Source organism: Patiria miniata, unplaced genomic scaffold (assembly GCF_015706575.1).
Source record: "Patiria miniata isolate m_02_andy unplaced genomic scaffold, ASM1570657v1 HiC_scaffold_19, whole genome shotgun sequence".
NCBI classification, from domain to species: Eukaryota; Metazoa; Echinodermata; class Asteroidea; order Valvatida; family Asterinidae; genus Patiria; species Patiria miniata.
In genome coordinates this window covers 14,202,855-14,216,037 of record NW_024037057.1, presented here as the reverse complement: position 1 = coordinate 14,216,037, position 13,183 = coordinate 14,202,855, and the positions used below count along the sequence as shown (strand labels likewise).

Here is a 13,183-nt window from a genome sequence, read left to right as displayed (position 1 = left end):
AGTTCGCTGGTGGAATTCAGTACATCTGAATAGAGTCGATGAAAGTCAGAACATCTGGCAGATTGCTCTTCTCAACTTCTTCAATGATTCTTCGGAGGGCCAGGATTTGCGAGACTGTAATCCTCTTCTCCCTGAAGCCGTTCTGGTTAAATCTCTGCTTGGGGATTATGGCCGTCCTGATACAGTTGAAATGCAGGCGGTAGTAGATATTGGCTTGGACACATGTTAGGCTGATCCCACGGTAGTTGTCAGTCTTCCTCGGGGTACCGGTTTTGGGTATGAGGATGATGTTTGATGAGGACCATTGGGCAGGTTTGTCATTTATCATTTACGCCGTATGTAAAACTTGAGTCATCAAGCTCGCTTTTAAGCATCTTTGGAGGGATGCCATCTGGACCCGCACTCTTCCCTTGCTTGAGAGACGTCTGCGCATTCCTAAACTCCTCCATTTTGAAGGGTCCATCATCGATATCAATATTCATGAGGACATTCTGTATGTTTTCTTCGTCATCGAAGAAAGGACATATCCGTCAACGTTTTATTTGTTCGGGTTTTTTTCCGCTGACCCATATAGCACAGCGTGATTTTCCGCATGGCGCAAGCTGTGCCAGTGCTCCAATGGACAGCCCAACATTGGCCGTCCGTGCACGGTGACATCGTTTTTGACGACGCGCGGTTCGTACATGTAAACGTACGGTTGGAAACAAAAAATAAAACCCACCTAAGGAAAGCTAACCTATTTGCAATAACTCGTCAATCCTGTAATAATATTTCTTAATACCTCATTCAAATGCTGTGATAAGTGGCATGTTTGGGGAAACTGGAGAACATTAAAAAGAAATCCCAACTTAAGTTCGCCCTTTTTGCTGAAGATTGCATGGAAATGGAAATCAAACAACGATCTAAAACGACATTTTTTTTTAAATGTCGGCTTTTAAAACAAAAGTATGGTGAATAAAATTTAAAAACTCATTTAATTTCATCCGATGGCATGTGTTTCACCCTATCTAGCAAAACGAACAGGATGTTTCAGATAAAAATTGGTGTCTTTCCTCGGCCGCGACGCTGCAATTTCGACAGTCACTGTCATTAGCCGAGATTTTTGCGCATGCGCACAAACTAAGTGAGAGGGATGAACATACGTGACCTACTTTGGTCGATCTTCCGATCGAACGAAGGAAGCGAAGTCTCTCCAGATGTCTTTTTTCAGCATTAATGTACGCATCTCCGATGGTGATTTCAGCCCAGTATCTCTTTGAAGAAGATCAATGAATGTCGTGGCCAGCCTCCCTAGTTTCAGATGACCATGAGTTGGTTGCCATAGTGTCAACTTGGAGGATATTTTTTTTTAATAACCAAACATAAAAGAACATTTTTAAACAACCATATTGACTGTACAAATTGACGTTAACCATTCCTCAACTTTTTTTCCAAATTTGGCCTACGTTTTAGTGTTGTAGTCATCGAATCATTATATTGCTGATTTGGTTAAGCCTGGGCGGAGTGACCTGATGCCCCTGGGGCATAAAAAAAACATTTTTTTTAATAAAAAATTGTTAAGGCCCACGTTCACCTCCTATCTAATCCTCATTCAACCCTTGCCAAATCAGGTGGTTCAATGAACTTTGCAGCCAGGGCTACACCCAGGCCGTGTCAACAAACTTTCGACCAGGCCTCCTGCCAAGTCTCATTGAAACATCAACAAAGACCTGTAACTTGACACAGCTATCTCCCTTCATATCTGCATACCACAGCCGCCAGTCAATTATCTTCCAGCGCACTGTCTGGCAACTGTTTGGACACTGTCTGGCACGTGGCTTTTTGTTGTATTGCTATGAATAGGGTCTTGCGTAGTGCGGGAAAGTACCTGTTGCCCAGAGGTCTTTGATGAATCATCCTATAAAATGCAGGACAATATTATTGTTTCATTATGGACAACAATATGCATCAAAGGTTATTTTTTTGGTAAGTTAAATGAAAGGAAACATACAGGCAATTAGTGCTGCAATCTTTACAAATTCGTCGGGTAGCGTGGCGAATGTGTGCAGTTGGTGTTTGAATAATCGAGTCAGGTATAGCACGACGTAAATGGTCGTCTAATGAAAGATTATCGTGCGACGTTTGGGTAATGTTTCCATCCAAAGATGCTCATCCATTAAGGCGGTACGGAAACACATCGCAATTTTAAACAAATTACGCCTCCACCATATTGCACATAACATCAACTTTTGGGTCCAATGTCATCCCAAATTTATCAGGAATACACGTTCCACTTCAAAGACCGGTTTAGAGTGGGACCGTTCATTTCTAGAAACCCTCAAGTGCAGGCTCCACAAAATCCCCCTTTTGCTTGAAGCTATTTTACCTCCTCTGCCAAACATTTGTATAATGTGTAAACACCGTGACGTTTCAAATTCCATCAACAGACAAAAGAGGTATATGGTAGATATAACTTGCATAACAATCACCTGCAGTCAAGACATAGCTATCGAATTGAGAAGGGGATCCTCAACTGTTAACAAGTATCGCTAGATTGATTCTGGCTGCTGTTCTGTTTCTTGAATTCAAAGGCCCCAGTAGTTAGGTGGCTTTTGGTGGAATCGTTCCGACTGGTCCAAAGCACAAAATTTGGCCTAAAGATTTTATGGAGAATACAAGGCATACTTAGAAAGGGTGACACCTAAACAATGTTTTGGAAGGGTTACCGTATTTATTTTGCATAAATCGAAAATAGCAGCCGTGTGATACATTTATGCGCCTATTTTAAAAATATTTTTGGGGTAAATTTTCAAAAAGCATATTTGGAGGTTTCTATATCCTTACTTACATATCCTTTACTTAAAGCAGATAAATGACTGGATAATTATGAAGACATTATGGAAGTTCCAAAATGGCTACCATCATATTTTAAATCTGCGCGCATTTATCTTTCCCCAGACTTCATCAGGTACCCTTGCCAAACCTCAAGACTTATGAACTTTAAATTCGCAAATTTACTTACTGGCACATTTACCATGATAACACTAAGTGCAAAATTATTGGAACAATAACATCATGATATTAAATGTGACACAACTGAAGAGTGGTGGACGATTATTACAAGGTGGGGTCATAAAATGCAATATAATCGGTGAAATCATGTTCAACGACAACAATAACGTTGAAAGATTTTAAATGGTAATGAAAACTAACCCAATAAAATAATCACCCGTACAGAAAAAAAAGGAAAGTTAAAATAATATTAAGTAAAAGTCATGAAGTTATACATGTACAATGCATAGCAAACAACAACACACTCATATTTGATTGTTGTTCTTAGCCTCATTTAAGGTATTACTGCGGTATTACGGAATCCGCTACCCAAGACAACGATGGTCCCGTTGCGTCTCCATGCCAGAAATGTTATCATGTTATAGGGAGGAAAAAGAGGCTGAATGGTCACACATTGTCAGCGTTAAAAGCACACAGTCCAAATGCGTCAATCCGGTATTAGCTTTATATGCTGTTCAATTTCGGCAGGAAATAAATCACAAGAGAGCTTGCTCGCTCACACCCGCTGGAGGATCTTGACAGAGACCTCATCAGCCACCACCAGGTCTCCGCTTGGCGTGAAAGTCAGACCGCAGGGAGAGTGAAGTCCGCAAACCACCCGCCCAATGAAGACTCCCGCGGGTGAATAATGGTGCACCTCACCGCCCCCACCTTGGAGACCAACGGAAACATAGATGTCTCCAGCATCATCGCAGCACACGCCCCAGGGCCCTACAGGCTCCCCGTCCAATAAAGTGTTGACATTGAACACCTCATCTCCTGTATAGGTAGTACAAATCAACTTGCTCTCAAAGAAGTTTGCGAAGATCACGCGTTCGTTGAGCGCGATGACCCCAAATGAATCATACACGTCATATGGCATGGTTGTAATCAACGACCCATTAAAATTGTGGAGGGATATCACCTTTCTTCCGCTGTCTGCCACTGCAATTCGATTTCCCTGGTCCCCAGCGATACCAGTGAGCCAACTATCTGTATCATCGTCTTCCTCATTTTGTGATGGTGCGAACTGGCGAATGAATTCTAGACTAGAGTCAAACACCTTGACATGGATTTCATCATCAGTTACCAAAAGTAGGTCATCTGAGGCCGCAGCTACCCCCTGGGGTTTTTTCAACCTCTCCTGTCCAATAATCGTTTTATACTCACCAGTGGAAGTAAACATCATCAACTGATGTTTTATTATGTCAGTAACGGCAATATCACCATTGCTTAAACACGCGACGCCTGCAGCACACTGAAATTGTCCATCTTCATCGCCCTTCTCGCCAAACTCTTCTTTCAACTGCCAATTTTCTTCCTGATGTACTTCACCGAGGTCTGTATCTGCAACGACATCTTGACATTTGACCCCGATGAATGAGAGATCATGCTGTGCCTGCTCAAATTCGAGTTCATCCTGGAACTCTAAGTTGTGCATCACCTTCGGTTTGAGGTCTAAAAGCTCAAAGTCGTCAGCTTGCTGCATCAAGTCGTTAACTGTCGCTACGATTTGCTCGGCCCGCTCTATCTTGTCACGGTTGCTTTTCTGCACTTCATCGAACTTGTCATCTCGTTCTTTTCCGATTTGTGTTACTTTGTCTCTCAGATGGCGAGATTTGTTTCGGATCTTTGCAATCTCTTCTTCCTCTTTAGTGGTAATGTCTGTACAAGCCCGTGCAACCTTGATTTTCAACCTGTTCCTGGCATGCGTCAGTGAATTGTCGGCGACTTTGAATTCCTCTCTGCTCTTGTCGAAACTTTGCAAAATCTCTCCGACATCCTGACGGTACGATCGCATGGCATCAGCGACTTCTCTGTATTCATGCTCCGCTGTCCGATGGTCTAACGCAGCACATTTCCCACACGCCAAAGTTTTACATGTCTCGCAGTAAAAACAGAGTTCGTGGTGAGCGTGCTTGTTACATTGTGGGTAATCTTTCTTCCGAAGTTCCATCAGAGGTTCGTGTCTCCTGCTTTGATCCAAGTTGACGATCCGATGCTTCTTAGTAGATTTCATCTTCCGATGCATATCCAGACATTTCTGACAGATGTTCCCGTCACAGTCTAAGCACCACGAGACGGCTTCTAAACCATCGTCACATTGCTCACATGTACGAGTATCCGCTGGCGCGTCTCCAAGCAACCGCTCCTGCTTGTTGAATTCATCGACGAGGGAACTCAGGAAAAAGCAGTTGGGTAGACCCTGCAATCCTGTGTCTGGCACCGCAGTTCCCCGTCTGCAAACTGGGCAAATAATCTCGTTTGTCCCAGGTGGCTGACCTCTGATGAGCTTGTCAAGGCATTTCAGGCAGAAGCTGTGCAGACAGTCCAGTATCTTGGGATCGGTGAAACGACAGCAACAAATTGGGCATTCGAGGTGTCCCCGACTGATCGTACCCAACACGGATTTGGCTGCAGCTTCCGCCATTATCTAAAAACAAAAGCGCAAATCAAATCAAGATTCAAGAAGACATTTATTCTTTACTCATTTTGGAAGATACATCGATAATGAAAGAAAATTAGTACATAGGAAAATGTTAAAGATGGATCTAATTGAGGGGGCTCGTTCCATACTTTCACAAGGAGCGTTGCTCAAACCCGACGAACCAAAAAAAGAACTTCCCCCGTTCCCATACTTTTTGCCTAACTCAAAAACTACTTGGCACCTCTTGCTCAAATAACGACTAATCAGTACAGAAATTCCTTAGCAATCCAGCCATACTCTTTATTTGGTCCAAAACGGTAATGATGTGGGCGAATTTATGCAATTTATGACAAATGATACCGAAAACAGTTGCACTTTTGTATACGTGCATGTTGCGGTTCACGCTCACCTTGCAAGTGTACACAAAAGTGCAACTTTTTTTGATATCACTTGTCATAAATTGCATCATTTTATACACATTATCACGGTTTTCGGACAAACGAAGAGTATGGCTGGATTTTTAAGGAATTTCTGTACTGATCAGTCGTAATTTGAGCAAGATGTGCCAAGTAGGTTTTGAGTTACACAAAAAAAATATTAAGGGGAAACTTACTTTTTTGTTTGAGTGTAGTACAGAATGTAGTAAACAGTTATACACTCGTAAAGAAATACACTCGTAAACCAGCTTGCTTTGTTCCGTCTTTTGTGCACAGCCAGATATTATTACCAGACTATTGTTTGGGGTTTAAGAGGGGGGTTGGACACATTATATTTAATGAATTTGATGAGAAACAATATCTTCAGTTTTTCAATATAGAAAAAGACGCATTGTAGTACATAATAGGGCCCTGTAAATGAGACACACGAGTTCAAAAATCTGGGAGGACATTTGATATCGTGTCCCCCATCCTTCAACAAGTAGGGGGTTGACGCCCACGATTGAAAGCAACCACAATAACATTAGTAATTGTTCTACGGGCGTGCCGGGCCAATATGAAGCTGCTCAAATTTTGTGACGCAAGAAAAGCTCAAGCAAGCGGGTATTTTGTAGTTAATCTAAGTTAATGGTAATGTGACAGGACTGAAGAAAGTGTTGGACGATTATTACAAGGTAGGGTCATGAGAAGTATTTTCTTTTCTGGATCAAGTCAGCCTGATGTCAATAATAATAATAATAACAACATTGGATTGCCTTTTTTCCCAGGGGATAAACTAATATATTGCACGTCTCCGTGTTTTCATTTAAAGAGAGGAAACGAGGCTGATTGGATGGTCACAAATTGTCAGCGTTAATAGAACACTGCCTGAATGTGCCATCCGGTATTAGCTTATGCTGTTCAATTTCGACAGGCGATGACGAAACACAAGAGAGCTTCTCGCTTACACCCGCTGAAGGATCTTGACAGAGACCACATCAGCCACCACGAGGTCTCCGCTTGGCGTGAATGTCAGGCCATGGGGAAAGAGAAGTCCGCGAGCCATCTACCCAATGAAGATACCCGCGGGTGAATAATGGTGCACTTCACCGCCTTGACCTTTGGGATGAACGGAAACATAGATGTCCCCAGCTTCATCGCAGTACATGCCCGTGGGCACCTCATCTCCCGTATAGGTAGTGCAAATTAACTTAATTGCTCTAAGAGAAGCTTGCGAGGATTAAGCGTTCGCTTAGCCCGATGACCCAAGAGTTATCAATCATGTCATTTGGAATGGTTGTAATCAACAATCCATCCAGATTGTGGAGAGATATCACATTTCTATCGCTGTCTGCCACTGCAATCCGATTTGCCCGGTCTGTAGCGATACCAGAGAGCCAACTCTCTGTATCAACGTCTTCCTCATATTGTGATGGTGCGAACTGATGAATGAATTCTAGACTAGAGTCAAACACCTCGACCAATTTTTTATCAGTTACCAAAAGTAGGTCATCGGAGGTCGCAGCTACCCCCCCCCCCCCCCCCCCCAGGGGTTTTTGACTTCTCCTGGCCAATCATTAATTGTTTCATACTCCCCAGTGGAACTAAACAACATCAACTGCTTTTTTGTTAACGGCTATTTCACCATTGTTAAGACACGCAACTCCTCCAGCAACCTGAAATTGTCCATCTTCATCACCCACCTTTCTTTAATGTTTGAATGGGCAACACTACTTGTTATTTATGTGGCCATGTGTTTTGTAAGAAAAACCCTACATTCAGTGCTACATGGCTATATGACCATCTCTACTATACATCTTGTTACGCTTTCAGCTATGCATTTATAAATTTAAAGTTGGCTGAAATTCAATTTGAAAATTGTATATAATGTATAATTATTCAATATGAAAAATGTATACCCCAACAATATTTGGCACTCACCTTTGATGTGCTTGCGAGACCGTACCGTTAGATCAATTTCACCACGTTTTGAGTCATGTTCGACGGTCACATTTGCTGCATGACTGTGTAGCTGCATGTGGAATTGTACGTGGACGAATGGAACGAATTCTGCATGTATGTGCATGAAGGCCCCACTGTGCAATGCAGGCCTAATGCATGTACTGTTATTGCTTACGGCTGGGGAAAACCAAAAGCTATTTCGGTGGCACATGTACAAGAGATTCATGTCAACTCGACCTTACAGTGAACTCGTGCCAAGGGATCGCCTTTTATACCCTTATCCGCTCAGCGCCTGATTTGATAAACACGACTGACTTAAAGATGTAGGGCCCTAGAGGGTTTGTACCTTTGGCTCATATCTTTTGGCCCGCATTGTGGTAATCTAGTCAACGATTCATCATACTTGTTGACTTGGTTATGAAAAAAATATGTACAAATGATTCGCTTTGATTGGCTGGGTCATCACATCAGTCAGTGCCACTAAATGCTTGATTCTTGGGAAGCTACAGGTCAAAAAAGAGTAATTTACGCCACAGAGGGACTAATTCTTTGAGAGGGCATCAGTTGGCACGCGATCATTTTCATATGTAGCCGAGATTAACTTACGGCAAACAAACGATAATAAAATGTATTCATAAGCGGGACTGTTAGTTGCAGTATTTCCAGGATAAAAATAATATTTTTGTTACAAGAAAAAAAGGAAAACGTTTAAATTTGTAACGAAGGTACACATGGGACTAAATAAAATTGCTGAAGAAAATGTACCCTCAAACTGCAGCGGCTCAACACCCTGACTTATGCTATTTGTCTTCGTGCATGCATGCTCTCTTTCAATGTTCAGAAAATGCAGAGTATTTTTGTAAATTAACCGCAACGACTGGTTCCAAAGCTTGACAGTTTTTAGGTCAAGATACCATCCATTAATATCACCTGACCCATCGACACGGGCGTCAATCCTTGCTTGCGAGTGGGAATGATGGTGAATGGTGAACCGCAGTATCTAAAATGGGGGCACTCTTCACGATACTTACAAATGTGCATGTAAGGCGAAATTGTGTGTTTACATACCTTATAGGGCCCATGAAATGTATTTGTTGCAATGCAATTCATGAAAATGCACCTTTATGTCCCTTTTTAACTCTCAATTTTTTTTTTGCCATTTTCAAGGGTATTTGGTGCCTTTTTGGTTTTTATGGTAATGTGAATTTCCATATTCATGAGCAAAAGTGTGATGTCATATCAGGCAGAAACCTCAATGTTGCAATTGGTTTGTGCCTCAAAAATTGGCAGATTTTCGGATATTTCGCTGTCGTAAACTTTTTTTTCTTCAGTGATTCCTTGTCAGTTCATGGCAGTAAGCCAATGAGCAAACTTTAAAAAAAAAAGTTTTAAAGGAGAACATTTTTGGGCTCACAATTCAAAAGAAGAACAAATCATATGAATAGTGTCTTACTCAAATGACATCACGCCAACAGCGCCCTAAAATGTCCTAAAAAACATGAAGAATTTTGAATGTATAAAGGAGTGCACTTTTCCAGTAAAATTAACTACAAAGGGATGTTTTTAGTTTTTTCATACTTTCAAGAGGATTAGCAAGTAGCACAAACTGGGTTCCTATGAAAAAATGCACTTAATAGGCCCTTTACCTTTATATATAAACAACAGTTCGTTATAAAGTTTCGTACTGTCTGCTTTATTTTTTTTTTCCAGTCTTATTTCATGCATTTGGACCCTTGCAAAGTAACATGATAGCCTCAATTTCACTTTTCTGTCACCTTAAAATCCTGGAGGGGAAGATCCAACGGTCCATCCCCTTCAAAAAGTGATGACAATCGGGAAACCCCACGCGGCTTGAGGTAATGTCCGCAAATGTTCAAATTTCGAGGTTATCATTATTAATTGCGTTCGATTTTCATTTTTTTTTTATTTGATCAACAGAATCCCTGTCATGTCTTTTGCATAATCGTGGGATTTGGAGTTTCACTTTAACTGTAGCTTGAACATTGGTAACAATTAGCATCAAATTCACTGCACTGTAATGACATGTCAAATAATGTAAATCCAACGTAGATGTTTTACATTTTAGCCAAAATGCAGTAATAATTAGGGAGTTCTGCAATCCTGACATTGATGAGTCATGTCATATCATTCTCATTTCATCGATTGGAACAGTCATAAATGTTTTCCGTTGATATGCACAGTCAACGTGGGCAATACTAAATCCTACAATTAATTATAAACCGGGCAGTTGTTTTCTAAAACATGTATCCTAAACAAGGTCCTAAGCGTTGCCTGCATGCAATAAGTGGAAGGGTCATCATCGAGGTAAACAAGGAACTGAAACGGTCCAAGAGTGTCTCCCTGCACTATATAACGTCATCTCTTGTTGTACTGTGTATTGTCCTATTTGATAGAACTAGTCGTTAGTGAAACCTGATTCCTTTTATAATATCTTCCTATGAAGTATTGTACATGTATTTAAGGTCTTCTGAGTGGAGTCAATAAGGGTCAACAGTCGTTCATTTTCACCTCCCCCGGTCAAACGCCGGAGTGCCTGACTTCGGGTGAGCATGTACTGCTTCTCAGCTCAAGAATAAGTCTTTGTTTATGCAGAACCTTGTGGTTGATCGGTTTGATATTGATCGGTTTGATAGCGAGTTTTAAAGCATCTTTGAAATTATTTACAGAGGTGAGACCTATGCTTCGGAAGTTATCCCAGACACGCAAACATGAGACGTTTACCTTAATGAATATTGTTTTAACAAGTATAGCCATAAAATGCATACAAAACAGCAAAATGTTTGTTTCCTTGGGAAATTTTGGTATTACTGATTGCAGTTCTTCAAGAGATATTTACGCAATCCACAACCAAACGCAACGGCAGTTTCATCGTGCGTCTCGATGCTAGATAGTTTCTCATGTTAAAAGAGGAAAATTAGGCGCAATCGTTAACACATTGTCAAAGTTATGCCTAAATGCGTGAACCCGATGTTATAGCTTATCATTTCTTATATTCTTGATAGATAGTTGTTAAATGGCATAAGAGCGTCTAGTTCACCCCCGCTGGAAGACATGAACTGAGTCAAACTCAGCCACCACGAGGTGTCCGCATGATGTGAATGTCAAGGCAAATGGAAAGTAAAGTCCGTGAGCCACCCGCCCAATGAAAACTCCCTCCTGTGAATAATGGTGCACTTCGATCGCTGCCTCTGTAGCCATAATTCCTGTCGTCACCTTCTTCGGGATCAACGGATACATAGATATCCCCCCTGCATCATCGCAGCACACGGCAGATGGTCGTACTTGTTCCCCGTCAAGTGAAGTATTGACATTGAACACCTCATCTCCCGTATAGGTAGTGCACATCAACTTGCTCTCGGCGTAGTTCGTGAAGATCAAGCGTTTCCTGATCCGATTGTCAAACCGCCAAAGATCGCGGAATGGTTGTAATCAAGGACCCATTCAGATGGTGGAGAGATATCAGCCTTCTCTCTCTAACTGCCACTGCTATCCAATTCTCTTTGTCCATAGCGATATCGGTAAGACAACTCTCTGTATCATCGCCTTCCTCATTATGTGATGGTGCCACCTGGCGAATGAATTCTAGACTTGAGTCAATCACCTTAACATGCTTCTCATCAGTGACCAGAAGTAGGTCATCTGAGGTCACTTAAACTCTAGAGGGGTCATTCAACAACTCCCGACCAACACTTCTTATAGTTCCCATTGGAATACAAAATAATCAACTGCTATTTGACTGCGTCCGTTACGGCATTGCCACCATTGCCTAAACACGCAATGCCTATACAGCCATGTGGTTGCGAATGCCGATTTCTAAAGGTTCCGGGGTAAAATTGGTAAAAAGGTAACATTGGAACGAGTACGAGTATTTTGCGACGACTACGAGTGCAAGTACGAGTACAGGGATTTTTTTGCGAGTACTAGTATGAGCACGAGTACATTTCCATAAGTACGAGTATGAGTACAGAAAAAAAGTACTCGAGTACGAGTATGAGTACGTCTAAGATTAATACAACACTGCTAGCTGGCGAAACACTCCATAACTTTTCCTCGAATGCCATAATGATTTAACTTGTAAAGCAAGATATTGTGATACAGGGTGTCGAAAGCTTTGAAAAATAAAGAAAATACCTGAAGTAAGGGCAGAGTTGTCAATTCCAATGGAGACTTTGTTTATCAGGTCAAGCATACTCTTGCTAACCCGCGGGTCGTACTCTGCTGTTCGTGCGCTCAGAGGTATATTCATGTTAAAAGGAATTGCACGCTCGAACGCACCAATAGGCCAAAAAAAAAAGTCTCCGGTTTCTGGTATGGAGATTGCCCAAAAAGTGTTTCGGCGACGCGGCTTTTTTTTTTTTACCTGATTTTATTGCTTCAAATGTGTGCTGATAACTGCAAATGGTGCCCGACTAAACTTAGTGCAAATATATGGGAGTCCAGAGAGGCCACATAAAGCTTATTCTCGACCATAACCCAATCTAAAAACACGTTTAAATTGTGCAGCAGCAGGATTCCAGTCAAACCAGTGAGTTTGGCGGTTTTTAGACATCTTCTTTCATTGAAAAAAAAAAGTTTCATTTTGCCGACGCGCATGGCTACGGCGACGCGCGCGCATACCAGAAACCGGAGACTTATTTTTTGGCCATAGCTACTCTCTCTCGATATTTCATGCTGTTAGTCGCCCTGCAACACACCTTGTGCATTGCAGAGGCGTCAGCTTGCGTTCTTTGTCAATCATAATTTAGTATTTGATGTTATATGGAGAACTATTTTGTTATATCGGCGCATCAATAGTTTTGAATTAATTACAGTTGAACGGGCTATAAAAATATAAGTTCAAATTCAGTGGCTATCAGCCTGACTTGGGACAACATCGCACCATGTCTTTATTTTTTTTCTAAGTTCTGTTTGATATTAAACTGAGTTTGATATTAGATTTGTTTCTTTATTGTAGTAGTCACTGTATTCGAATAATCCGGGGCCGGCAAAAGAGATCCACATAACAATAGGCATTCATCGGTTTAGCGCATGCAGCTGGAATGTATTAGTGTAGTGTTTACTTTTACCAAAACAAATGTCGTTCAAAGACTTCAACATGTTTGTGACCAAGTTAAAAACATTGAATTCTAATGGACATATGTTATCCCAAATTAAATACACCTTTAAAAAAATTAAATGCATTTATAATGCATAGTAAACAGCAACACACTCATCTATGATTATTAGTCTTAGGAAATGTGGGGTGTTACTGGGGTACAGGTTGTCCCACACAAAAAAGAAAGTCGAATCGGGTTTTGGGTGGGTTTTTTTTAAGTGGAGGTAGTAT

The 13,183-nt window shown here is 41.4% G+C and overlaps 1 protein-coding gene across 1 annotated transcript; it reads right to left on the bottom strand.

Moving 5' to 3' along the window:
• Positions 1-3,068: 3,068 nt before the first annotated feature.
• On the bottom strand, positions 3,069-5,461 carry LOC119726088 (tripartite motif-containing protein 3-like). Its single transcript, XM_038197704.1, has one exon. It carries the CDS (start codon positions 5,459-5,461, stop codon positions 3,548-3,550), a length of 1,914 nt encoding a protein of 637 aa, XP_038053632.1. The 3' UTR covers positions 3,069-3,547.
• Positions 5,462-13,183: the final 7,722 nt, after the last annotated feature.